The sequence below is a fragment of the Microchirus variegatus genome (assembly GCF_963457635.1).
Source record: "Microchirus variegatus genome assembly, chromosome: 1".
Classification (NCBI taxonomy): domain Eukaryota; kingdom Metazoa; phylum Chordata; class Actinopteri; order Pleuronectiformes; family Soleidae; genus Microchirus; species Microchirus variegatus.
In genome coordinates, this window is record NC_139802.1 from 33,977,790 (window position 1) to 34,004,160 (window position 26,371).

At 41.1% G+C, this 26,371-nt stretch overlaps 1 protein-coding gene across 8 annotated transcripts; it reads right to left on the minus strand.

Moving 5' to 3' along the window:
- Window positions 1-1,104: 1,104 nt before the first annotated feature.
- Window positions 1,105-25,127, minus strand: add1 (adducin 1 (alpha)). 8 transcript variants are annotated; one of them, XM_083890124.1, is made up of 18 exons: window positions 25,010-25,127; window positions 18,412-18,619; window positions 17,595-17,757; window positions 17,182-17,333; window positions 16,934-17,014; window positions 16,142-16,291; window positions 15,900-16,043; window positions 15,691-15,789; window positions 15,161-15,334; window positions 13,753-14,001; window positions 10,813-10,908; window positions 10,635-10,727; window positions 8,134-8,290; window positions 7,227-7,583; window positions 6,226-6,318; window positions 4,695-4,710; window positions 3,692-3,745; window positions 3,177-3,310 (listed from the first exon to the last, which is right to left on the minus strand). In XM_083890124.1, the coding sequence occupies exons 2-17, from the start codon at window positions 18,604-18,606 to the stop codon at window positions 3,694-3,696; spliced, it is 2,271 nt and encodes a 756-aa protein (XP_083746250.1). In that variant the 5' UTR covers window positions 18,607-18,619; window positions 25,010-25,127; the 3' UTR covers window positions 3,177-3,310; window positions 3,692-3,693. The 8 variants fall into 8 exon arrangements, with proteins under 8 accessions (XP_083746248.1, XP_083746252.1, XP_083746249.1 ...); XM_083890125.1 differs by lacking the exons at window positions 3,692-3,745; window positions 4,695-4,710 and adding an exon at window positions 5,336-5,369 and having other exon boundaries at window positions 3,175-3,310; XM_083890128.1 differs by lacking the exon at window positions 7,227-7,583.
- Window positions 25,128-26,371: the final 1,244 nt, after the last annotated feature.

Consider the following 26,371-nt stretch of genomic DNA (forward strand, 5'->3'; position numbering starts at 1 on the left):
AAAACCCGTTTGAAGACACTAAAAATAATGTTAACCATTTGATCCAGAATGGAACAAGTATACAATTATTAGAATTAGTCCTAGCAGCAGGAGGAAGTGACTGAGGTTTTTTTTGTTTTGTTTTTTAATTGTGAGGGGTCATTTTTTAATATATATAAACATATTTATCATTCAGAATAAATATGTTTCAGCAAGGAGTAGTTTAAAAGGCTAACCAAAATCAGATTACTGTTTCAAAGTTAAATACATGATCATTATTTACTCACACAAAGAGGATAATTACGATTCACAGTATAAAAATTGTTAACATACAGTACACGAACACTCTGTCAGATCATAGTGGCTTTTTTCTCTTTTTCTGCCTCTCAATGACCGATTTACGCATCGCTTCCCTGTTTTTTCATTTCAGTAAGTGGATTGTTTATTGTGAAAGAAAATGGAATTAGTGCCTTAAGTGTTTTGCATCCACACAAATCAAAATGCCTGTTTTCCAATTCTGTATTCCAAAACAGTCACATGTATGTCAGCAGTTAATTTTGTTGTCATCAATGTTTTTCTGTAGATGCATGAAGCTAAAGGCCAAGTCCACTTATGATCCACTCTGCCACTAGATGTCAAGCTGGTTAGAGTTCATAACATTTACAAATAATATTAAAGCTAGAGGATACACTTCGGCTTATGTCATGGTTTGTGGTATAATTTGATACAGATGAGAGATCCAGGTGTTGCCCAGACTTCTGAAAATAGATGATTTTATTTCTATATTGAAATATCATGACAATCTGTGTGTGGTTTACTGTGAAATTTGGTTCAGTCGCTCATGGAAACCAGAGTGAGTGCTTTTTCCAGCGCCATCAAATACCTGTAAAATCTAACACTATCATCCTCCTGTGTCAATGAATGTTGAGAGAAGTAAAACATTACTCTTATAACAGATTCACTACAACAGAACATACAAATTAAATATTTTTATAAACATAAAACACTTAACTATGGGTAAAGGTCTGGCATTTATACATAACAAATGAATTATGTGTATAAACATGGTCACAATCAGTTGTACGTACATATGAATACTAGGAGACAAAAGTGATTTTAAAGATAGTGTTTTTATTCATGGTTATAAAAGAGGCAGAACCATGAGGAAAAGAGAGGTGGAAGTTTTAGGTATGTAAACAGAATAATGCCGTGATTTTAAGTGGATGCAGCCGAGACAGAGGAAAAAAAATCAGAATATTGAAAAGAAAAATAAAGTATGGTTGAAAAATATCCTCAGATCACCAAAAGCTAAACTACAAATGTAAATCAAAAGGATAGTTAGTCATGTAAAGGACAGTATACACTTTATACATGCAGTCCTTCAGGAGTTAGACATTCAGCTTGTATGTAGCACTGCAGGTAAAAACCTCCTGCAGCGAACAAAGGCCGAGTTACTTAAACATCTCACACAAGGCGAAGCTTCCCGTCAATTTTGCCTTTTTCTTCATCGTGAATTAGACGAAATCATCCACAACAACAGCACGGAGAAAAGTTAGGGAAGCAATGCACGGGAGGGTGGCCTTGGTATTAATGCCCTTTAACATCAAGCGCTGCAACACCAACAATTGTTTACACACGAGTGAGGAAAATAAACATAATGTAATGTCTTCTCCAGTGTACACCGTGTCTTTACTGGAACTGGGAAGACACACACAGGTGTTCAGTGACAAAGAAAAGTTCAGTTCTGAAGTTTGATTAGTCATGCAGCTTTGCAACAGTGACGTTGTTGTTGTTAAGTCCTCGTCTGTATCTACTTCTACGATGGACTATGACGATCTAAACGACAGTGGTTAATGGTGCCCTCTCACAGCAAGACGTTACGGCTCCATCTACTTTTTTTTGGGGGGGGGGGGGGGGAGTGAGAGACTTAAAAAATGACAAATGTATTCTCACACAATACACAGCATATTTGCCTTTTTATGATTTTCACAGAAACATGGGAGAAATTAAAGGATAGATTCAAAACAAAACTAATAATTACAATAAATGAAAAGATAAGATCAAAATCTGTTTGTTTTTTTATACATTCCTTCATAGCAATTACATAATCTACCTCAGCGAGTACTGTGCGTTACACTTGTACTCCCACGTTGCCGAGTCATGCCCATCATCCCCATGTTTTGCAAAATGTACAGCAAGTGTGATTTAAATGAATCTGATTTGTTTTCTACTTTACATTAAAAACCTGAAGCACTTCACGGCACGCCTGTTAAGTTAAGGCTTTGCCAACTGATTGTAGGTGAAAGGCTTCTTTAGAGTTTTAAAAACGTTTAAAAACAAACCGTGGGATGAGATTAAGCTTGAATACAGATGATCTGGTCAAAATATTGTATTTCGGACAGGATAATATGAACTCTGTGCGACTCCACAAGTACAAAAACCTACTGTGAGTGTCTGTACTGTATTGCTCATTGGCCTGCTAATGTTACGTGGTGTGGTTTGCACTGCTTCACAGGTAAAATTAACACAATGGAATTGGTCGTCCTGTCAGAATTGACTTAATCTCCAGTTAAATACAAGGACAAAAGCTTATCTGTCAGAGTTCACTGTATTTAAAAGACACTTTTCATACAATCCCAATACATTCTAGTGGTTACATCAGTTTAGTAATACTCCGTTAAAAATAAATGAAATAAAATTAAAAAAAAGAGGGTGATTAAGTCCTTAATCCTCACATTAAGCCAGTGGGCCTGTGGTAATAGACATGCATGAAAGGCCAGGCTGAAGACAGACTGCATCACTCACAACTAAAAGCCTCTAATATTAATAATAAAAAACCTTTATGCAATCGTTTTTGCACTGTATACACAATTGGCACACACTAGGGAGGAAAAATAGGTTAATAAGCCTAAAATGATATCAAAAACTGAAAAAAAAAAGCGCAACTGTGTGTGACTGTGGCTTGCTCGAAGGGTGCAATGATAGCGGATAAGAAGCGAAATGAAACGAGCCGGAGGCCAGCCTTGAGGACCAATCCAAAATTCTCCAACCTAGGACTCGGTCTTTTTTTTGTTTTTCTTTAGGAAGGACGGGGTGCGGAACTTCTTTTTCTTCTTGGAGGGTGATTTGCCCGGGGACTCGTCACCGTCCTGGTCACCAGCGTCGGCGGCTTCCTCACCCTCGACTACATCTGCAGTGGCAGGGGCAGAGGCGGAGTCTTCGACAGGAAGTGCTGGGGCTTCGAAGGGGTCGTCGGGTGTTAAATCTGGAAGGGTCTGTCTCAGGGTGGCAGCGTCGCTCTCATCCTTATAGCTCTGTTCAGGGAAGGACTCTGTTGGGAAGGGGGAGATGAGGATAGTTATTGATCCGAGGGGAGAAAGTGAAGGATGAGCACTGCTGAGCGTTCACATCAGCAAAGCCAATACAGACACTGGATAAACTGTGAAATCCACACGATTCTCTACTTTAAAGCCTCCATTTCTGCTGATAGCATCTATGAGAATGAAGTAAACAAGCCACTATGACATCTGAGGTCGTACTTTTCCCAAACCAGCCGGTTAAATCATTTCTATTACAGTGCACAACACCAACGACTAACTAACTTCATCAGCTTTGCCTCTTACCTTTGAGACAGAAAACGAGCAATATATAATGAAAATTTGCTCTCTACAATCAGGATTCATTCTTCCACCACGGATTTTTTTCCTTTTACCTTCATTTAAACAGGGAAATCTTAATGAGTGCAGTTCCCTGGTTCATTTGCACCCTGTGTACAAACAAACAAACAAACAAACAACAAGAAAAGTCTACAACAGAAAACAATATACTGCAATCTTTTCAGAGATTCTGATTAAATGAGAAAAGCCACACATGTGAGGTTGCATAACAAGTCCAGGGAGGACATTATGAGTCATGAAATCAAAGCTGCTACAGCTCTAAATCACTGAAATTAGTTTGGACTAGAAGCCTATACTCAACCAAACATACAAAGCAAAACTTGAAAGTGCTTTATTAGCAACAGCTTTATTTACCATAGTGATTTTGTATATTTGAGCCAGGCTGCAGACATTACGGACTTATATACAGACATATATTGCAATTATGATTTGCAATTTAAATTTTAAAGTCACACTTTACTGATAATTAAAAGAAGAAGAAGCAGTACCACATAGGATACTGTACTCAAGCATGAGCATTTAAAGGTTGTTTTTACCATTTATGTATTGCAGTTTTTTAACTGGCAGAACAATTAAAAAAGTATTTTCAGCCTTTGCAGGTTGTTAATTGCATAGTTTCAAATGGTGACTTGTTCTTTAGACAGATTCTCAGCAGAAACAGCAAGTTAGAGAAGCAACAGGAGCTTGTGCCGATCCAGACTCTGAGGTCTACAGACCTTCAGGGATCAGTGGCCCAACACAGCATTTTTAAACCCACTGCTGCAGCCTCACACTGTGCAAAAAGAAAGCTCCGTTCCAAGTTTTATTCTGCTCACATGCTCCAGAAACCCCGAGAACACCACACAGCAACAGTCCTCCTATTACATCTCATATCCGTGACAATAGAAATGAGCCCCGATTATGTACCACAGACAAAATGGAGAATAAACACCACGCAAGCCAAGCGTTATTTGGCTTCATCCCCTGTGAAGCTAAACCAACAGTGAGTCCCCAGCAAAGCCAGTCAGAAGCCACACTAAAATAAAAGTACCAATGTACCTGGTGAAATTCTCGTCTGAAAGACAAACGACATTCAAAAATGTTTTCAGAACATTACCTGATATTTTTTTCTCTACATGAGACAAAAACATGAACAGTCATATCACATTGAAAGAATGAACATATGTGAGGTTGGTTACTTCGACCGTGAGTCGTTGGAAGGAAGAAAAGAGAGGTTAGGAAACATAAAAGGTCTGGCAGGTCATGAGGTTTACTTCAGGAACATCCTCCATTTCGCATCCGTACCATTTTGGTAAATGGGACACACAGGACTTCTATCACACCTCAGAAAAAGGCTGTGAGGAAAATCAGTATTGCAGCTTTTTTGCAATTATTTGCCAAGTTGCCATGGTTACTTTATTTGAGTAGAAATGGTGACACGTGACTAATAGAGGAGATGCGAGGTGGAGGAGCTGTGAAATAAACCCCCCCGTCAACACAGACCAATTCAGAAAAGCTATATAAAAGTTATAACAATTAAACAATCCCCAGCAAATGGATTAGTTTGGACAAAAACAACAGCTCAGCTACTGAGGTCATGCAACGGAAAAAAAGAGGGTAAATGTTCAAACACAGGCGCGGAGGAGGGTGACGGGCAACTGGGAGGTTGGTGGCAAGGAGGTGGAACTGTACGTACTTACTATGGCAACAGGTACTCTTTTGTATTTCCATCTCCTGATTGTAATCGCAGCCACAAAGAAGAAAAAAAGCACAAGTAGAAACAAATGTCTATGCAGATCAAACCACAGGCACTGAGTTCAAATTAAAAAAAGAAAGAAAACAAATATGGAAGAGAAAAATAAAACCACCAGAAAAAAAAGAATGGTTGGGAACCATTCTTAGTAGACCCCCAAAAAAAGATGGCAAATGTGAGGGAATGGGTAAAGGGGGTACTGTACACTTAGAGACATGTTATATAAGAACACCTTGCATATTAGATTACACCTGAGATCAAAACTACTGATCCCCCCCCCCTCCCTCATGCTGATGATACCTTCCCTGTCTGCACACTCGTTTAAAGTAAGGTTAATTATGCCAATCACACTTGGTTTTTTAGGGTCAATCCAAGTATCATCATCATCATTGGTGATATTGCTGACATAGGTGTAATCCAATAGTAATAAAGACCAAGAGGGAGAAAATAAAAATAAAGAAAGTAAAAATAGACTCAAATGTCGGTCAACTAAAGTTTAAGATAAACAGACAAATTGTCCTGACAATAAGCCCACAGAGTGGTTTTGTTTGGATTATCTGCCCCTACAGTCGCCTATCTCTTCTAATACATGAACCTGATTTAATTCCTTAAAACCTCTTGGCCTCTTATTACAGAAGACACATCACAGCAACTGTAGTAGTATTATTTAAAGACCACAAAAAAACAACAGACCCCAAGACAGACAGGCAGATGTGGAGGCAGCAGTTTGTGCATTTTCCCCGTGTAGATCCTAGAAAAACTCAAAACTACCCAGCCATGCAGAACCAGATGGAACTGGGCCGGGCCAGTTTAACCGACTGTATCAGGCCATCCTACCTTCTTCCTCTGCTCTGACTGGGGTGCTGGGTGGTGTAGAGGTGACTTTCTGGCCTTTTGGCTCCTCCACAGGTTCTACTAGTTGCTCTGCGTCTGAAATGAAATCAGTATCAATAAAGTTTTAAGAATATCATTGCCTCAACGAAATAGGTGAGATTAAAAAAATTAAATCAAGAAGTGAATGAATCTGGATCATCTAGAATATAGCCATCTTTTCTCCCTACAAATAAATGTTTTGTTTTTTTTATTAATAATGAAAGTAAATTATCAATTATTCGTCATATTTTAAAAGAAGAAAAGACAGAGAACACTGCAAACAAGTCCCATTAAAAGCAACCTTATAATCTCCCAAACAAACCAAAATGACCTTTAGTATTAATGAAAATCAGTGAGAGGCACAAAGACGGACAGTGAACACCAAAAGATATTGTTTTTGGTTGTTTTTTTGTTTTGTTTTTTTTAAGGACAGGTTAGGAGGAAGAGAAGGATGACACCATTTTTCATATCCAGACATGGGATGCTCTGATTGGATGATTGAGCTCAGACTTAAGTTTCATCAAATGTTAGCACAACACTCCACTGCAAAAGTGATTTCTTTAGACACGAGGACCGAGTGTCCTGGAAGAGAGACGGGTGGGTTTAAAATCTCACAAATGAGCTCCGCCGCTTATCCTCTCTTCTCAGCTACTCGTCCAATCAAACTGCAGAAAGGTATCAGATCTGCCAGAGCTCTGATACCTTTGGACAATACATCAAAGAGAGGGGAATGGGAGGGAGGGGATAATCAAGCAGAGGCTTTAGAGACTGAAGGGTGCTTGCACATCATAAAAAAACTGCAGCAGACTCCAAAACCCCCAAGAAAAAGGAAAAGGACACAGCAGGCAGGGATGCCCAGACTCCTAGTGTAGCGGTATGTTGACATGGACCAGGGCTGAGCTGAGCAGGGAGAAGGGGAAGCGGAAGGCCAAAGTTAAGCCATGACTCCACTTCATCTGCTGTACCTGTGGCTGCCTCTACCACTGACGTGTCCTTGCTGAGGGCTCGCAGCACGGCACAGTGGAACTCCTTATGCGGAGAATCTGGAGCCACAAAAACTTCATCTGTGGTCGAAAAAACGTCATCGGCGAGTGTCCCCGCAGAGCCGGCGTCATCCTGAGCCAGCTCTGCCCTGCTGGAGACGCCCGTTGAATAAGAACTCTGCTCAGAGGCCGGTGTCGGCAGGAGTTTCTGTGAGCTGGGCGAGTCAGCTGCAGATCGTAGTGGCGTGGAGCCGGAGGACCGACCTCTCTGCAGCGTAAGCGCTTCAGGACAGGTCACGCCGGAGGTGGATCCCTCCCTACTAGCATCTTGTCCCTGCACTGTGAATCCATGAATATGTGTGCGTGTGGAGAGATAATAACATCACAGTGTAGCCATTTTTCAAGTTTTCAAGTCTCATTTCTTTCCCAATTTAATCCATGTTTATTATAAAAATACCTGTTCTATATTATTGTTGTTTAAAACATTTGAACATGAACATAAAATTATCCAGAACATCCTTTAAAGCCGCTCAAATGACCCCTATAGCTTGCGTAAGATTACGTAAACACGTATTAAGACCCTCATTATCTAAACGTTCTTCTCATGGGACAAAACGGATGGAATTAACCACCCACATGAAGTCCCAATAGTGCGTACAATCATAATCAAAACAAAGGAATTTCACCACAACTCAATCCATGATCATAGGTTTAAGTATCTGCCATGTTGACAGGGAATGTTGACAATAAAAAGAGCTTACAAGTGTGTTTTTATGTGTCTATGTGTTGTATTCCATACATAAAGATATCCCAAATGAAAACAGAGCAGCGTGTGGGAGTCTGTGCCTTTGGATTGTTTAACCATCTCTGCTCCTCTCCTCATCTTTACCTTCAGATCCTTTCTGTTTCTGCTCCACCTCCTTGCGGTATTCCTCCAGCTCCCGGTCGGTGAGCTTGGTGAAAGGGTTGGGACCCTGCTTGCTTACAATAACCCTCGGCTGGTACTCCTTTTCAATGATGGCCTTGGACGCGGTCACAAGCTCCCCCTTTAGGACAAACAGAAGAATGTTGGGAAAAGATGAGATGTTGACTTAAAAAGCTCAACATCGTGAAATCTAGCTGCAGTATGTCAAATGACAGATAATCTCACATAGGGCGATCATACTGTATAAAGATTAGATGCATGAGCAGAAATACAAGCCATAGATGAATATAAGCTCAACATAAGCACAAACATTTCACGAGACGTCAAGTCATTTCAAAATATAAGAAGCACAAATTAGTACTGAAATTTTAAAAAAGAAAGAAAAAAAAATCCAACAGTAGAATGAACAAAACAAAACAGTGTGGTTTGTGACTCAAGATTAAACCGACCTGAGCTGGATCTCAAACCTGACCTCAATTTAAGATTAGTACTGGACACAATGGCGGCAACATTAGTGCACATTAACACATGGCGTGTTTCTGACCTGAAAAAGAAGTGCATGACGCTATGTTAACATGACACGGCGTTTACCAGTTAGCTCCTTTAGCGCCATTAGCGTGCCTACAGTTGACCTGGAGCAGTCTTGTTTATTAAACGAAAAGAGCAGCGCTACAAATAACCAGCGTACCTTTGTCCTGCTTATGTGTGCCTCTGTTTTTAAAGTTTTGCGTTACTTTAGAGACTCATTTTAACAATCGTGAGTCACGTAAACATGACGTCACGCGCGTTGTTTTCCAGTCAGTCGTCATGGAAGCACATCATGCGTTAATGTGCGTTAACGTTGACGCCGTTAACGTGCCCAGCACTACTCAAGATACATTTTTAAACAATTGTGAAAATCTCTCCTGGGAGCCAAGTGTGTCTGACCTCCAGACAAACATAAACAGCTTTATATGACTATCTTCACTGTGCAATACATCTGTACAGTCCCCGACATCAAGAGCCTATTTTGAAGCTATGAAATGACTTTAAGGATGACGTAAAGTATGAATGAAAAGTATTTGTGACTGGATCATTAAGTACCTTTCTAATTGATTTAGCAGGACTATAGGACCCCTCGGACACATCGAGGCCATCAATAGTGTCTGTACAGTCAGACAGAGGGGCGTCCTGCAATAGTAAACCCAGTGAGGTGGGTGGAAGGGAGGCACAACCCAGCTCTTAAAACACCAGCACAGTCAAATTTTGCAGTCTGTCAGGCAGGCGCGAGAGTGTGTGCACACACTCACAGGGTACCACCTTTTTCACACATGCACAAAAGGTGGAAAGATATCGCTCTACTCAAACCTAAACATCTTTATTATCACTTGAAATCGTTAAATTTTAGCATGCAATGCACACTTGAAAATCTACAATATGTAAAGTTTTCAAAAGTAGATAAATCTTGATCAAATATCGTCTTTAGTTACTTTCCACCTCTGTGTACACACAGACAGACGCACACACTCACTACAAACAGACACAAGCACTGGTGACACATGCAGAGAGATTGTTCTGGAATATGATGTGGGGACTGAAAGCAGAGCAGTGTTGGAGGAAACAGCCAGACACATGCATTATAAAGCCTCCTATGGTCTTACCACTGACACACCAGGGTCAGTTTCAGGTACTGCTAGAACATACAGTAATGTACAATCAATAGCTCTGTTTAAATGTGGATATTTGTTCTGCCTCTAATGTGGTTTGTGTCCATTTAGCAGAAGGGGAGCAGAGATATCCAGCGAAGGATAAATAAACCATGCAAACTGAACTTAGGCTAAACCTCTCAATGTCTAAGAGAGGACAACGAGCCCATGCACAGACCAAAAGACATCATTCTCGACCGTTATGGGTGTTTTGTTGGACATTTTAGAAGACAAAAAATGCCTACAAATGCTGAGACAGGTAACGACCATGATTCTGAGCTACTGAACAGAAAGTAGGGGTAAAAGAAAAAATAATAATCATGTATGAAAATGGAGACAACCCGAGGCTGGAGCTGGCAGGTCAGGAGAGCAGAGTGAGGTTACCTCGCCTACATGCTACTCACCTGCCAGATTGAAAGTCTCTGCGGTTAGAAAATAATGTCACAGTTACAAAGTCACTCCATGCTCTGGGAAACAACATGGAGGACACGTGGTGAAGTTTCTCCTTCAAAACTGGTGTCGCAACTGACATCCATAACATTCTGAAGTTAGAACTTTCATTACAGCTCAGCGTTGAGGAAAACTTCACACGGAAAAATATTCACACAGTTCAAGGTTTTGGTTTAAGGGTAACGTCTCCAGGCCTGGACAGAATAATCACAGTTTTGTTTGAGGTTTACAGAAGCCATTTCAATTATTAAATCTGTGTATGACACATATTCAGGTCCAGGTCCAGACAGCTGCAGAGGTGAAGTGTTTATGTGTTAATCAGAGACTGACCTGAACAAAGCTGCGCTCCGTGACAGTGCCAGCACACAGAACCTGAGACTGGGGCCCTGCTGTCTTTATGTCCTGTAGGTTCTGCTCCCGAATCTAAAAGCAACAACATTTCATGTCGTGAAGAGAGGATAACGTACAGCACCCAACTCGTTTATGGGTTATAAGAAAGGTGGAATACCTTATTACGCATTTCCAGGACGTCCTTTGGGTTGGTGTTCAATGGGATGAACTGATTGGCTACGGCAGCCTGACGGAGGCCATCTTCCTTTGACCACTGTAAACACCACACAACGTGTTAAAAACACCTACAACCAGATGCGTTGACTGGCATGTAAACCCAAGCACAAAGACATAAATACTATGCAGGCTTCACAATACAAACACATGCTGAACTGAAATGGACAAAATTGGATGACAGTTAAAAAACGTCCGAATGGGAGAAATGAGAACCAATGATGATGAGGAACACTGAGGGGAAATCCATAGTAGACAACATCATCTCTAAAGCTTTTTCCTAAGCACATGATATTGGATTAATGTCTGCGTCATTACATAATCTAATAATAGAGTGAAGCATTTTTTTGTTAGGGCACAAGGAATGGAACAGAACTGTGTGGGTTTACCATAAACTTTGGAGTAATTTTCTCATAAAAATAAAGAAATGCATTAAGAGCACTTAAGGCAGAGGATAATGCCTGTGTTAATGTGCATCGCAAACAAGTTTCAGTCACTTTTAAAACACATACGAGCAATTAATTATTTTGTAAAAGGTTTAATCACAACAAAATTCTGGAGGTAAGCCTGCACAAGCAGCTGCAAGTAAGTGACATTTCAGGGGAGAAACACCATAAGAAGCGTTTGTGTCTTTTAGGACGTTTCTGTGCAAGGGTAGTGCAGCATGTTTTATGACAACATTAGACATAAGGGAGACGTTTGTAAATTTAAAAAGCAGTTTTACACCAAATATTAAGAGCCCTCTGCAGTTCTGTTGTGCTACTATTTTCGTGTCTTTTGTCAAATGTACTATAAATATACAATACGGTATCAAATGTGTCTTAATATTATTATGTTTTAAACATCCTTCAGATAAATATAGGCCCCTTTGGTCGAACTGATCACTGTCGGTGATGTTAAAACGATCATCATTGATAAGCTATAAGAATTTAAAAAAGGACAAGCACATAGGAAATGAACTGGAAACTGAAAATAAAAATAAAAATCACAATATGAGGAAAAAGGGGGAGAAACAGTACGGGGAGGAAGAGGTGAAGTGGTGGTGAGGGAGTAAGGGATGGCTGGGTGGGTGAGACGATGAGGCTGGCTTACGAAGCGAGGGTGGCAGTGAGGGGTGAGCTGGCATCACCAAAGTCATTTCCCAGGCTGATACACAACAACAAGGACGACAGAGATGAGAGAGAAGACACACCCGTGGACACTCGTCCACGCTGAGACAGAAACGTGAAAAGCTGCTGTCACAAAGCTACAATCATATACGTCAAGAGAGTGTCTGTCCCGCAGAGGATGAAACCATTTAATGTCTTGTTCAATATGCTCTTAATGTGGAAAGAATATCCCATCTACTTCTCATAAACCTGGTAATGCTCAGCATGACTTAGGGAGGGAACAACAAAAAAAAAAGAAGAAAGTCTTCACCCATTTCTTGCACCAGACTGAATGAGCAGCGCATGACGATAGAAATCAAATGTTTAGCTCCCATGCAACATGTTTTAATCTTCATAAACTTAGCATGTAGTTTGCAGTGGAAAGCATAAGCTCATGACTTCATTCTTGTGTTTACTCAAAGCTTTACTGGTTAGCTGCCAAACCAGAGGCTAGATGAGGAGGGGTTTCTGGATGGAAGCAGCTGGGCTGGGTCGGTTTGAGTATGAGATGAACATGTAAACACGATATACTCACTGAGATCGAGTCTCACAACACAACATTTCCTACTTTCCCAACAGGAGATAATCAGTATAGAGTCAGGTCATATTCCAAAGCTTTTGGTCATTCTGTTTTTTTTTTCTTCAAACAAAATCCACTCATGCAGGCCTTGAAAAATTCAAAACCATTTTCAAACTGAAACCAGAAACTAGAGAAAAGCTGAAATATAAAAGTGGAAGCCGTTTTTGAAGTATAAATAAAATTTAAAAAGCAGGCTGCATAACTCTTTCTGCCAAGGATTTGTTATTTGTCAAAGGGTCTTTAATGTATCTGGCATTATTGTGGATAGTTAAATCAGGAAACAATGCCACCTCCCTCATTTATTACATAAGAAATGAATTCAGTTTGTGAGCAGCCCAAACAGCAACCTCACTTTGAAAAGATTTTGATCGATTTTCCTCTTAAAATCTGACTGACATTTCCCTTTTCCTTCATCCACTCTCCTGACTTTCTGGGGAATAATCTTTGCCAACATCAAGATGCAGAGACCAAATTAAGGGGTGTGTATTACAGAGTGAGCAAGAACCTGGTGTGTACAGCAACATTACGTTGTCCTGTCCACATTCGCCTGCCCACTTACTCATGCCACACCCCTGCTGCTCGCTCCTCTGGGAAAAACATCAACAGCAACAATGCATTTCACTACTACACATGCAGTGGGGCATGCTGTGAGCAGCTGGCCCGGCATCATGAAGCATTAGGAGACCAGAGGGGAAAAAAGAGTAAAGAGGGTCAACAAATACTCACAGCTATGCTACAAGGTAAGCGAAAGAGCAGAGGTTACTGGAAAGGTGGGTTAATAGTACACTTAAAATTTGAGTTTGACACTAAAACGTGTGACCTTGAGTGTCTTGAAAGGCGCCTTAAATATAATGCATTATTATTATTATTATTATTATTATTATTATATCTTTAGCTTGTGAGCAGGACCAAGACACGACAGTCTGAAGACAAATACTGCCGCTTTGTACTTTTAGTTCAACTCCTCACTTTCCCCAGGAGCTCAGAATGCCGTCCACCTACCCATTTCCACCAACAAGGTAGCTGTAAAATCTATACTATGAACAATAAGGTAGGCACAGACCAAGCAGTTGGTTATACAGCTTGGCACGCAGACACCGGACGAGAGAGACTGCAGCAAGGGTTTGACGTGATCGTGTGTTATGTTCGTCCACACCTTAGGCTTCGACTTGGGGCTGCTGCCGTCAGGCCCATCCTCGCAGGGCTCATCAGACCGGCTGCCGGCATTGAGCCAGCGGGTCTTGTCACGCTGACCGCGCTGGAAGCTGTGTTTCAGCGGGGAGCGAGCGCCTGAGTCGCTGTCCTCCCCATATGAGTAGGCAGAGGGAGCATTCTCCGCATCACTGTACTTTTTACCTTTGTCTCGCAAGGACGGGCAGCGGTAAGGATAGCCCGTCCTATAGCCCTGGAAGATAAGACAAACGGGGGTTTAGAAAGTGGTTAGTGTTGGCAGAAACTGAATATACTGTACAGCACATCAGTATGATTGTATAAGAAAAAGAAAATCTTATTGGTTTCCATAGCCTTAGGATAAGCCTTTTTATATGTGCTTCAGGCAAGGGCCTTGCTTCACGAAAGCTGCAATCTTGAACCACCACTAAAGTAGACTGACATTGGAGACAACTAGCCTACGCTGTCGGGGGGCGACAGCAAGGGGTATATACGCGAACTTGTCCAATCCTCAACTTTCCAATATACCCAAAGTATTTGCACTCGCACCTGAAAAAATGCCTTAACAATTTTTTCTGTGTTCACTAATAAGTTAACCAGTTAACTTATTATGTAACTATTACCAATCATAGCCAAAGTAATAATGATTGTACTTGTAGATAGTTGTTACATTAATCATTGTACAACATTTGAAGGCAATATCTCCATCAGTCTGGAAGATAAAGCCGAAAATGTGTATTTAGCATAATAAATTAATTAATTTGCTAATTAATAATAAAGCTACAAAGATAGGGATAATTATCAGGTGGTATGTGATGCCCATGCAAAATTTGAAGCCAATACCTGAAATACTTTGGAAGATACAGGCGAAAATATGTTTTTTATATCATTAATTAATTAATTAACTAATTAACTAATTAACTAATTAATAATAATGGTAGACAGCTCAAAATCAATAGGGATCATCTACAGGGGGTATGTGACCCATAAAAAAAATAAGAAAATTTAATCTCAAACGCCTTTCCAGTTATTGCGTTAATGGCTAAAATCTGCGGACGTGGACACGGACGACGACGCGGACGCGCAAGACCGATTCCATAATATCCGCGCGCGTTTCTCGCGGATATCATTATCCAATAGCCTTCTAACGCGATTAGCAAACACAGTGTACCATTAGAACGCCATTAGATGGTTGCTGGAAATTTCAATATTCATAGAAAAAAAGAGCCTTTTCCTTAAAAAAATAGGGAAATAGGGACACAAGTGACGCCAAACGTGAACGTTACACTAATTTCTGTCTTTGAAGACCGCGTGCTAGACTGAATCCTCATTTCAGTCTGCCCCTACACTCTTTAGCAGAAGCTTGAAGTTTTTCCTCTTTTCTTTGTGCCTACCAGGTTATCGAGCATTCTCATGAGAGCTTCAAACTCCTGCTCCCCGATTTGCCACTTGGGGTGTGTAGAGGACCCGTCACCGACTGGTTCAGGGACCTTCGGACGTGACTTGTACCTCTCTGGGTCCAGCAACACCAAATTATCAGGACCTCCAGCGCTGGCCAGTGTTCGCACCTGGCGGAGAAAGCACAGACAAAGGCAGAAAACAGAGGGAAAATAATGTTGACGTGAGGACATACATAACACACACATACACATACATTAATGATGGAAGTGAACATATAAAGATGTGGAAAGACAGGAGATGGACAACAATGAAATCAGGGACAATATGCCACAAAATGAAAGTACACCAGGATCCACAGTATGGTATACTATCAAACAAAGAGACACAGTACTAACAAGTACAAAATATATTAAGGCCTAGTCATGCCTTAATATTAAGGCTAGTCAATTTACATTTAAATGAAGCAATCACTGCATTTAAATCTTGCTTAGACAAGATTTAGAGAGCTCAGTGTTGTCCCTACCTGGATCTCACAGGCAGTGACCAAGTTGTGGACGTAAAAGAAAGCTTCCTCAACCGTTCCACCGACAGAAACCAGCCCATGGTTCCTCAGGATGAGCACCTGCAACAGAGGGAATTATTTAAAAATTACCAACCACACACACACACACACACAAAACACTTGTGCTGGTTTATTCCAATTACATTTTCACACATTCATGCAGCTATTACCTTGCTTTTTGGCCCAAGATCTCTCTGTACAATTGCCGTTTCGTCATCATCCACCAAGATGCCGTGATAGTCATGGTAGGCAAGCTCACCCAAAGACAGTGCCTCAGGTGAAATGGGCAACAGGCCGCATTTCATGGCAGACACCTGCAAAACAAAGTCCAAAAACACAGGGTCATTACGTTTTAATGTTTTTGTTTGTATGGATGACATAGAATTGTATAGATGAACTCTCTGTCCCTTACCGCAGCACCTGCAGATGTGTGTACATGTACTATACAGTTGACATCAGGCCGCGCAGCATAAATGGCAGCGTGGAGAACGAAGCCAGCCTGGTTGACCCCCAGGTTGGTGCTGCCCCTATCCACTATCTCACCTTCAATGTTTACCTTCACCTGGAGGACAGAGGAGGGGCAATGACAGAGCATTAGTCAAAACATACACAATCGTTCAAAAGTTTGGGGTCTCACCTATACCATTTTTTTTGTTTTCCATTAAAACTCACACTTTTATTCGTCAAAAGAGTTGCAAAATGAATAGAAAATATAGTCAGGACATTGACTAGATTAGAAAAAAATGATTTTTATTAAAAATAATAATATTTGCTTTTGTCAAAGAACCAGCAAAACTGTTTTCAGCTGTGCTAACATAACTGGGGGTTTTCAAGGGTTTTCTAATCATCCAATAGCCTTTTAACACGATTAGCAAACACAATGTACCATTAGAACACTGGAGAGATGGTTGCTGGAAATGGGCCTCTATACACCTATGTACATATTCCATTAAAAACCAGACGTTTGCAGCTAGAATAGTCGTTTACCACATTAACAATGTATAGAGTGTATTTCTGATTCATTTAATGTTATATTTGTTGAAAAAAAGTGCTGTTCCTTCAAAAATAAGGACATTTCTAAGTGACCTCAAACTTTTGAACAGTCGTGTATAATTACAAAAGAGGTGTACTAATCTGAAGAGAAAGAATGCTTTCATTCACAGAAAACAAGGGAAAACACGTGGAAATCGGCACATATTCTCACCAGACTGGAGGCAGTGACTTCACTGAAGAGGAGACCAAAAGGAACAAGAAGGAAATGTTCTTTGTCTGAATTCAGCCTCACCTACAGACAAAGTGGAAGTCATGCTTGATTACATTGTTACATGGAAACAGGCTCAAATATTTAAACAATAATCACTACAACAGCCAGTGTCATTACTTATAATTCAGAGTTGCGACTTAACACTTTCATTATGTTGGCATGGCATGTTGTATTTTTAAGAATCTCACAGTGAGGTGGTTGTAGATGAGCTCGGACCAGCCAAACAAGTCAGCAAGCCGATAAAACGCAGCCAGCTTGCAGCGAAGCAGCTTCTCTCCTTTGTCGTAGGAGATGGAGTCGGAGCCTCGCAGATCATTCACAGGAGTCACCATGCCCAAACCTGAGAGGAGAAGATGAAATAAACAGATGGTGTTCACATCTCGCCACACTATTATACTGATGATGCTAATGAACAGCTCTCACTACAGGAGGAAAACAGGAGGAAAAAAAACATCCCACTTGGGGATAAAAACAAGTAGTTGAAATCAGACAGGACTCTTCGTCCAGAGACTCATGAGTCACGCGCTGCATTACTTGAGCATGAACATAGATGGCCCGAGGTCAGAAAGTCACACACACTTATTCTCTCTTTTGTGCTTACTCATGTTGAGTGCTGCCATGCCTCCTTGTGGTGCAGCGGGATACATGGAAGGCATGCTGGTGGTCATGAAGTCTGCGATCTGCTGCAGGGCCAACAGGCTTGTGGGCGTCTTCCCCTTCTTCAGCTGATCCTGGATCATTGTCTCCAGCTCTTCACAGAACGCCTGTCAGTCAGAAACACAGCCACACAAAAAATGTAAGGGGCACATATGGGTCAAGATTACCCGAAACAGAAAGGAAAACAATGATACACAAAGAAGGATTGTTTGATGTGTACTTAATAACGGTCATTAATACTGGCAGCATTTTAAATGTGTGAAAAAAATAGCAGAAATAGTACCATTCACTGCCAATTTTGTGGGGGGTTTAAACACAGCAGTGCTTTTCACACATACAATAGGCCTTTACACAGCACATGTCTCTGTCCTGGTTATTCTAGGACACTGTTGATGGAGAATAAACTGGAGCCATAATGTGTCACTGACAGGTATACTGTCTTTACACTGAAAGGAGCCTATTCACATGTGAAAACTCAAGATATGGCTGTGCTTACTTAACATTCAACTGCGCCATAAAAACTTGCAACTTAGTCAACACGACGGATAAAAATAGAAGATACAACAACTGCAACATTGCCACTGAGCTCTGTTGTGGTCATGATGGTATTTTCTAATTCTGGCAAGTCGTTTTGTTTTTTGTCTGCACAACCAGGTGAAGCAGAGGTGAAAAAAACAGCACAGAGAAGACCAACTTTTGGCAATGGAAGCTATGTTAATAGCTATTTATATATAGAGAGCGTTTTCCCGGGTTCCACTGACCGGGCTTTGTAGAATCATTGAGACCCTCTTTCTCTGCTCCATCATGTTAAAGTCCTGCCTAAGGTCAGGCGCCATGTTCCTCTCCCTCTGGTACTCTGGACTGCTTTCATCCACTCGGTCAAAGTACCGCTCCTTGTGGGGGGCTGTGGTGGGAGGGGGGGCCGTCACAACCCCGGCTCCTGAATCGCCGTTCATCCTGGATGGACTCCTGCACAGGGAAAGGGAAAATGCATCTTTATTGACAACGAATACACAGATTTCCTGGTTTCCCTGCTCTCAGGTGAATTATACATTTTGACTTTGGGGTACATTTCTAAACATTTACCACTTTTTTCCTCACACATCTTAACTGTTAACACTAATCAAAACAAAACGTCTGTGGGATGAGGCAATAGTGGTTTAGTCGCTGCCTCTACACGTCCCCTCAAATGTCTTTCAATTGCCCAACCATCAGAATGAAATGAAACTATTTATGACATGGTCATGTGACTGCTCTTCCCAGCCCAGAGAGGTTTGACATTATCTTCCACAATGTGTTTCCTGTAATCACAACAGCACTCTGCTAAAACAGTCTGGGCTGGGCAAAGGAAAGGAAAATAAAAACTGGATTGTCGCTATTCACCATTGAGCTGTATAATATCAGAAGCAAGTGTTATTCAAGTTACTTTTAGAGGTTTAATGGAATAATAAGTTCTTCTTTGTGGTATATATAACAGAACTTATTACTTGATTCAATTACCAAAGTTGATACACAAGAATTGTATTTTTAATGTAATGGGGTTATCTGTCCGATATGGGACGAAACATATCAAAAATCAATTTTGGATAGGTTAGGCAAAAAAATTAATTTCAATACAATAATGAGCATTGAGCATCTCTGCTATTTTTTAGATAAAACAAAAAAAATCATGACACTTTTCATTAAACAGTGGTACCAAACAAGTTAACTGACAACAGGGAAAGAGCTAGAGCCCCAAAGAAGAGAAAGACAGACTTCATATAGATCCATGTCCATCTGACTGGATCTATGTGAGGAAAAGAGCCTCCACCTGTCAGTCACAACACAGACACTCCAGCTCCGACTCTGCAAGACACCAGTGGACTGACATGACGACCATGGATAAATGTGAGTGTGCAGTGCAACCATGCGCGGGGCTAATAAAGAGCTGATCCAGCTGAAACTGATGCAGAGCCCATTAGCCTGCATCAATACAAATGTTCAGCCAAAACTGCCATAGCAACTGTACACCAAACCTAAAGCATCCAGTATCACACTGAGAGCACACAGACCCTCTCTCTGTTCCCGTCTGCTCTCATTATTACTGTGAGATATTTCACAAAATCAGATCCAACCGTTACAGCTTACAGCCTCTTATACCATGTTTAAATGTTCTGAGATAGAAATCGTCTCATTTTAAATGAATGACTCCTGAATTTTAGCTGATGCTAGAAAATAAACGTTTAACTTATTGTGGATTAGCATTAAATAAAAAATCAAGTAACGTTAACGTTTCAGTCCACTAGATGGTGCCAAGTGCTCACTCGAGCTGTTTGAGTTTGCAAATACTCATACATATCGCAATATGGTGACAATATCGTGTCATGGCATCTCAATTCTCAATTCTAGAAAATACAGGGTGTATATTACAAACACAATCGGTTAATGTATAAGGTCATCTAAAGGTACTGTTTCAGTGAATTCATTTCCTGTTGCAAGCTGCCTCACCACCACAGATGTTACAAGAATCAGTCCAGCTGTGCAATAGGCACCACTCAAGTGCATCGTTTACACAGCTGTGTGTTTCTTAAGGATAACGTAGCAATAACAATGGTTGTGGCTGCACAGAGCTTTCTCTGCTGACTCACAACCACATGCTCCCCCTGCCTCACTCCTCTTATCAGACGTGTAGGTGCAGGGGCTCAGCTAGCCTGCGCATCTCCTGTTCAGAAGTGTGATTGCTATAGAAACCAAACGTGTTGTCATGGTGATGCAGGGAAGCCTCGACAAAGATTATGTAATAACAGCTGTAGGCCATCATCACGCTGCAAGCCTGTCAATGTCACAAGATGCACATCTTCAAACTGTAGTGTTACTTGTTTTACACTGGATTCAAAGATCTCTGTGACTCTGAATGGGTCCAATGTGCTCATGCATTTCTAGACAACTGAGCATTGAGCATGTAAAACTGGAAATTGAACAATAAATAAACTAACTAACTAATACCCAACCTAAGCCAATGACACATGGATTATGAGAGGCATGCAAGGAAAGCTGTATCCCTAACTACGGGAGTTGATCCGTTTACTAGTCTTACCATGCATAAGAAGCAGCTATCTATTAGTATCAGTAAATTAATGTCATAAAATTTTAGGGCAAATAGGGACAACCAGAAAGTCCCCAGCCGTTCCACTTGACCATGTTTTGGAGTGATAGAAAGAAGGATTTACCCTTGCTTTCATAACCTTGTTTATTAGATAACCTGTATTGGAAAGTAATGCGTCTCCCATGAGTGTAACAGTGGAGCTGCGAATTATGAACCACTCTGCAAAGGTTACATGGTAACTGTTGCGCCTGGAAATGTTGATGATGAATCCAGGATCACATCCATGTATTTTACAGTACATGACACATCCTTTAGTGGGAAACACCACAGGAAATTGACATTTCAAAGGGTCAAAGGGAAATTGTCACCTATTATGTGCTCATAGGACTCACAACTTGGCAAGAAACAACTGGCTTCACCAAAAACAACAGCACAAGGGGAGCATCACATGAAGTATCTCACCCTGAGTAAGTCTCTGTATTATTCTGCTTTTTAATGACAGCACTTTGCATTTGCTAAACATGTAACTGAGGAGAATCAGCCAGGGCAACTACATGATCATTTATAAAGGTCTCAATTTGTGCCCATCCAAAGTCAAAGAGTGTTTGAGCACAGTGTGAATGTAGCAGATGTAACATTTTAAATCAAATTCACCAGTGTGTGTCTTGAAGCTTCAACTAATGTTTCAAAGCATGTCAATATTCAGAAAAATAGGAACAGGAGATGTGGTATTGTATGAACGCTGTTATCAATGTGCATCAGAACAGCAATAATCAAAGGTGTGTGATGCTATGGTTCACATCTGGTTTGACTGATGGTGCCAATAGTACAGTGTGTTATCTTAAATCCAGTAGTCAACACTGTCAGTTGAGTGCAATTAAATCCAAAGCAGTGACACTGACTGACTATTGCCTCCATCTGCGAATTGATTAGCCTAGTCTGCTGCTGGGCGATCAACGGTGGACAGCTGCGAGTGTGTCAGTTCACACTTTGAAACAAGTCTCCACACATGTAAACTGACCACTTGTGATAAAATCACACAATGCAAATAATGCATACACCATTTCCATTTGTAAAGCTCAGAAGTGCTGTTTTTAACCATCAGTGCAACACAACACACAGTTCAACCAAGCTATGGTTGTTGCTCAACTATGCTTTTCAACTGGACCACTGCCCTTGTCCCAGTATACAAGCACTAGTGGGGAATTGATTTATCAAATTAAATGTGTCTGCCTTTGCTGTGCTCGGGGGTGTTTTGCCTCCCCTCACTTTGTTGATATTAGGTGGTTAGCAGTTTAGCTTGTGGCTAGTTGTTGGTATATCAATCACTTTATTGGAGCACATCCAGAAAACTAACTAGGGTAATCGCACACAAATTTGACCATTTGCTATAATAAATGTCTGAGTTTTATCTGTGATCAGATCACCAGGATTGCCATCATGGGTGAACGGAGCCAACAAAGGAATGCACATTGGATATATCCTAAAAGGAAAATGAACAAGAATTATTGTTGTAATAAGCGAGGGCAGGGTTTCCTCCAGATGACAGACTCAAAATTAGGACTTGCACTTTCAATGACACCAGACACATATGTTTTCATTCTCCACAGACGTAGCAATGAGCACAATGTCAAAAACAGAAAGCATCAGACTTTTGTGAAGCTTTGCATTCAAGCCAACTTTTCAGTATAAGCTCTTCAATAAAGATCCATTTAGTCCTTTCCAATAATGTGCCAATCAAGAAACTGCTAATGAAAAGATTGATTTGCGTGTAAAAAATTAAGATGGACTCAAAAAAGAGTTGCTGGTCTTTAACAATCTCTGTATGTGTGTGTGTGTGTGCAGTTGGTGTTTCAGGCATTGAGCCGTCATTAAATAGCACTCAGACAGGGCCTTTTATATCTCAGAGCTGGATGCCTGTCATTACTCAGGATAAAGAATCCACAAGCAACTGCTCTTTAGAGTGTGTATGTGCATGTGTGTGTGTGTTAGAGGCTCTAACTACTATGACTAGTTGGAATGCTTTTGGTGTCAATTTAGCGCTGCCCCATGTATGGTATCTGTGTGCCAGATGGTAACTAGCAAGCATAGATGTTGTTCATTTGTGACGTTTTCATATGTGAAAATGTAATGAATTTCATTGAATCGTGCTATCTGTCAGACAAGCCGCTGTGTTTTGTCAGTGTACAAGTACAGTCTGTGGCCAGAGGTTTATCTGGCTGTCGCATACAGGATAGAATGGTGGAAGATAGCCATCTGAAACAACACACCCCGTGCTGTACAGTCTCCCTGCACTCACACTCTGGCTCGTGTATCCATTTGGCTTCATATTTGACACAAGCATGACATGACCCTTGACGACCTGTGAAGTGTGAATGCACCCTCACTTCCACCTTTAGTTTATATTTAAAAAAAAAAAAAAAAAAACTTCTGAAGCTCTGCTAAGTGATGACATATGGTGAGGAAGGGAAAAAAGAGTGAAATCGAGAAAGGACTTGAAATGAGGAACACATTTTCAGCTGCACTGCAGTCAAGGGTGTGGGTGTGGGGAGTGGGAGTAAAACAAATACAGAGCTCTGTATCTAGATTCAGTTTATGCATGTGTGTAGTAGTGAAGTGTGTGTGACAAGGGTGGCAATAATAGGGCCCTGCTGACACGAGCAAGACTGCCTCCTTTGAGAGTTTTACTCACTCTAACAGAATTTCCAAATCTAGGGAGTGACCATCAAGTTATTACAAACACATACATAGTTTGGTGGTTTAAATTTGCTAATCCACATACTGTATCAATAGGAAAGGACTTAACAGCGCAATATACATAGGCAAACACGGCAACACCGTCAGGGTTTCTTAAGTGGTTGAGTGCCTGAAAACTGTCAGTCAATCAACAAGACACAGTAAAGAAGTAAAACCACAGACTTAAATACATTCTCCTTCCCTTCAATGCCATCTTTGTCACCTAATCCACACAGAAACACAACTTTCCCTACACAACCTTTTTCTTTTTTGGCCTTAAAAAAATAGTTTCACTGTCACATAACTCCCCAAAATGACTCTAAACGCTGCAGTACATATGCCAGGACTTTATGCTAGTACATATGCCAGGACCTTATGCTGTAACGCTGCTACAGAAATACACCCAAAATAGAGAAGATGTAGAAGCATGCACAAGGTGTACAGACATTTAAAAAATAAAACTTTATTCCATCAAATAAGAAAAAAAAAAAAAAAAATATGCATGACAATATAGGCAGACACAGAAACAGAATGAACCAAGCCAGAGGAACTATGGTGGGGACCAAGTGATCATAGAGCCAAGACCAAACGACCTCCAAGCACAAGATGATTACAATGGTGATGGTGACAGCGAATGTGAGAGCAAGAGAGAGGTGGGACTATGACATCATTGTTTGTCAACCAAAGTGGTTTATTTTTTCCTAAACTTGTTCTTGTGTGCACAGGCCCTAAGCATGTTAGAAAACATACAGTACGTTCCCGGATCACATCCAACAAGTCACACATCACATCCGGGTTGTTGTATTCATCAATTTGCGTTTATTGCAGTCAGGTCAATGTCTGACCATGTCGGATTTATGATCTTTCTGCACGCTTTAACGATCTGGAACATTTGTTTTATTCTCTAAAAGTAGGTACCAGTTGCATGTATTTAAATTGTATTTCATATGTTCACAATAGTGATAATATCGAAAATAATCACAGCCAGATCCTTCTCTTACTGATGCAGCTTGTGTCTGACCTCGTACAGGAAATGACTCCATCACTTCACGGAATACAGAGCAGATTTCCCTGCTTCAACACCAGCCCACACCACAAACAGCGCACTAGCCTGTGCAGGAACATTAATAAAACTATAGTAACTCATACATTCCGTGGCTGCAGCACCAGCAAAACAATACAACACATACACGGGCCTGAGTGCTGGAGCAGCGGGCTAACGACACTGGAAGCAGGAGAGACACACCCGGGTACAAAACAAACTGTGCGTAGCTCTGGAGGTGTTTTTCCTCTCTACAGGGGACATCGTGCATGCGAACGTGAAATGATCAAGGATCCATTTTAAAACACTGAAATGTTGCTTTTGCCGGTTGAAAAACACCTCTTTCGACAAACACCCCCGCAGCACAGGCACTACATTAGCAAAACAGGGCACTCACCACACCACTCTACGGAGAAAACACACAGCGATAAGCCATATTGAAACGGACAAACACCGACTCTGACAAGCAGAACACGCACACTGTTTCGCAACTTACCCTCTCTTTGTAGATGCGGTAGAATATAAACTCTGCTCGATGAAACGTGGACGGTGGTTTTCACTGTTTTTATTTTTACCCGACCCTGCTCCAGAGCGGGTTTGTCTCAGTTGCTCGTCGCTGTGTGGTGGCTCCGCCCATCCGCCATCGTCCTATTTGGGTGCGGCAAAGAGGATAATGTACGGCTTGTCATTGGTCAACTGGAGTCACGTGACTACACGTAGTTTTATTGGCTCAAAATGGTTGGAGGAGCAGCGCGAGCTGTGTCCCCGCCCCTCTCAAAGGAGCTATTGCTAAGAGCTAAAGCAGCTACAGCAGCTAAAGTACTTTGACTACATACACGGACTCATGTGTGCTAAGAAAAGGAGTATTATTGACTTTTGAGCCCAATGCTAGATAAACACGTCAGACGTGTTCTTTTGTCCACAATTTCCCAAACTACAGAGTTTTGTGCGTGCCAAAAACATTGGCAAAACTTTCATGGCTAACGTCCAGATTTCCATGTAATGTTGAAGTAAACAAACATTAGGGATGCACAATATTATCAGCACGATATCGGTATCAGCGGTATTGTTTTTTAAGGTGTATTATTGGATATCGGCAAATACACCAAGATCTGCTGATATGACTAGTAGGCTTAATAGGGCTTGGGCACCGCATTGCATTCTGGGACTTGGCGGCCATGTTGATGGCTTCGCGAATGTAAACAAACAGCAAGTGAAGGAGAAGTGCCCGAAACCTATAGGGCGCTACCTCCTTGACATCTTGGCCGGTGCCTTGACACTGCTATTTTTGGGAAGGGAGGGAAAAACATATATGTATATCGGTATAATATCGGTTATTGGCCCAAGCACTCCTGATATATCAGGACATTGGATCTAGGGGAAAAGTGCAATATCCATTCCTACAAAACATATCATTGTCATTCAAATGTCAAAATAATTGTGATCGACATATACCGTTAAAGGTGCATTATGTAATAAAACTAAAGCAACTGGCCGCAAAATCTGTTAATTTGTCACAGAGACTCAGGAATAATGTTCATATAACATACTGAACTCACCAACAACAACAGTATGCACATTATAAAAATCTTTTTGCAGACTGCAAATCATGTTTTTGGCATGTGGCGCCACCTACCGCAGTCTACCAATCATTGCAGTCAGTAGAGTCTCAGCTGCCGAGCAACCACGGGTTGCCAGTTACGTCTGAGCTACAATGGTGGAGAAAACAAAACCTAAAAGACCTCGGTATTTTGAATTTGAGTGTAGTAACCGTATTTGGCCACATTCTTACATATGGGCACTTGCCCTAATGTGGAGGATAAAGTGATGGTAAAGATGGATGGATGGATATAGCGTT

Excerpts from the sequence above, each read along its gene's own strand:
- add1 (XM_083890122.1), bottom strand. The coding sequence starts at position 18,606 with ATGAACGGCGATTCAGGAGCCGGGGTTGTGACGGCCCCCCCTCCCACC. Across the intron at positions 17,758-18,411 it reads CAATGATTCTACAAAGCCCG|GCGTTCTGTGAAGAGCTGGA; the intron begins GTCAGTGGAACC and ends TCTGACTGACAG. Across the intron at positions 14,002-15,160 it reads TGAGAATGCTCGATAACCTG|GGCTATAGGACGGGCTATCC; the intron begins GTAGGCACAAAG and ends CTTATCTTCCAG.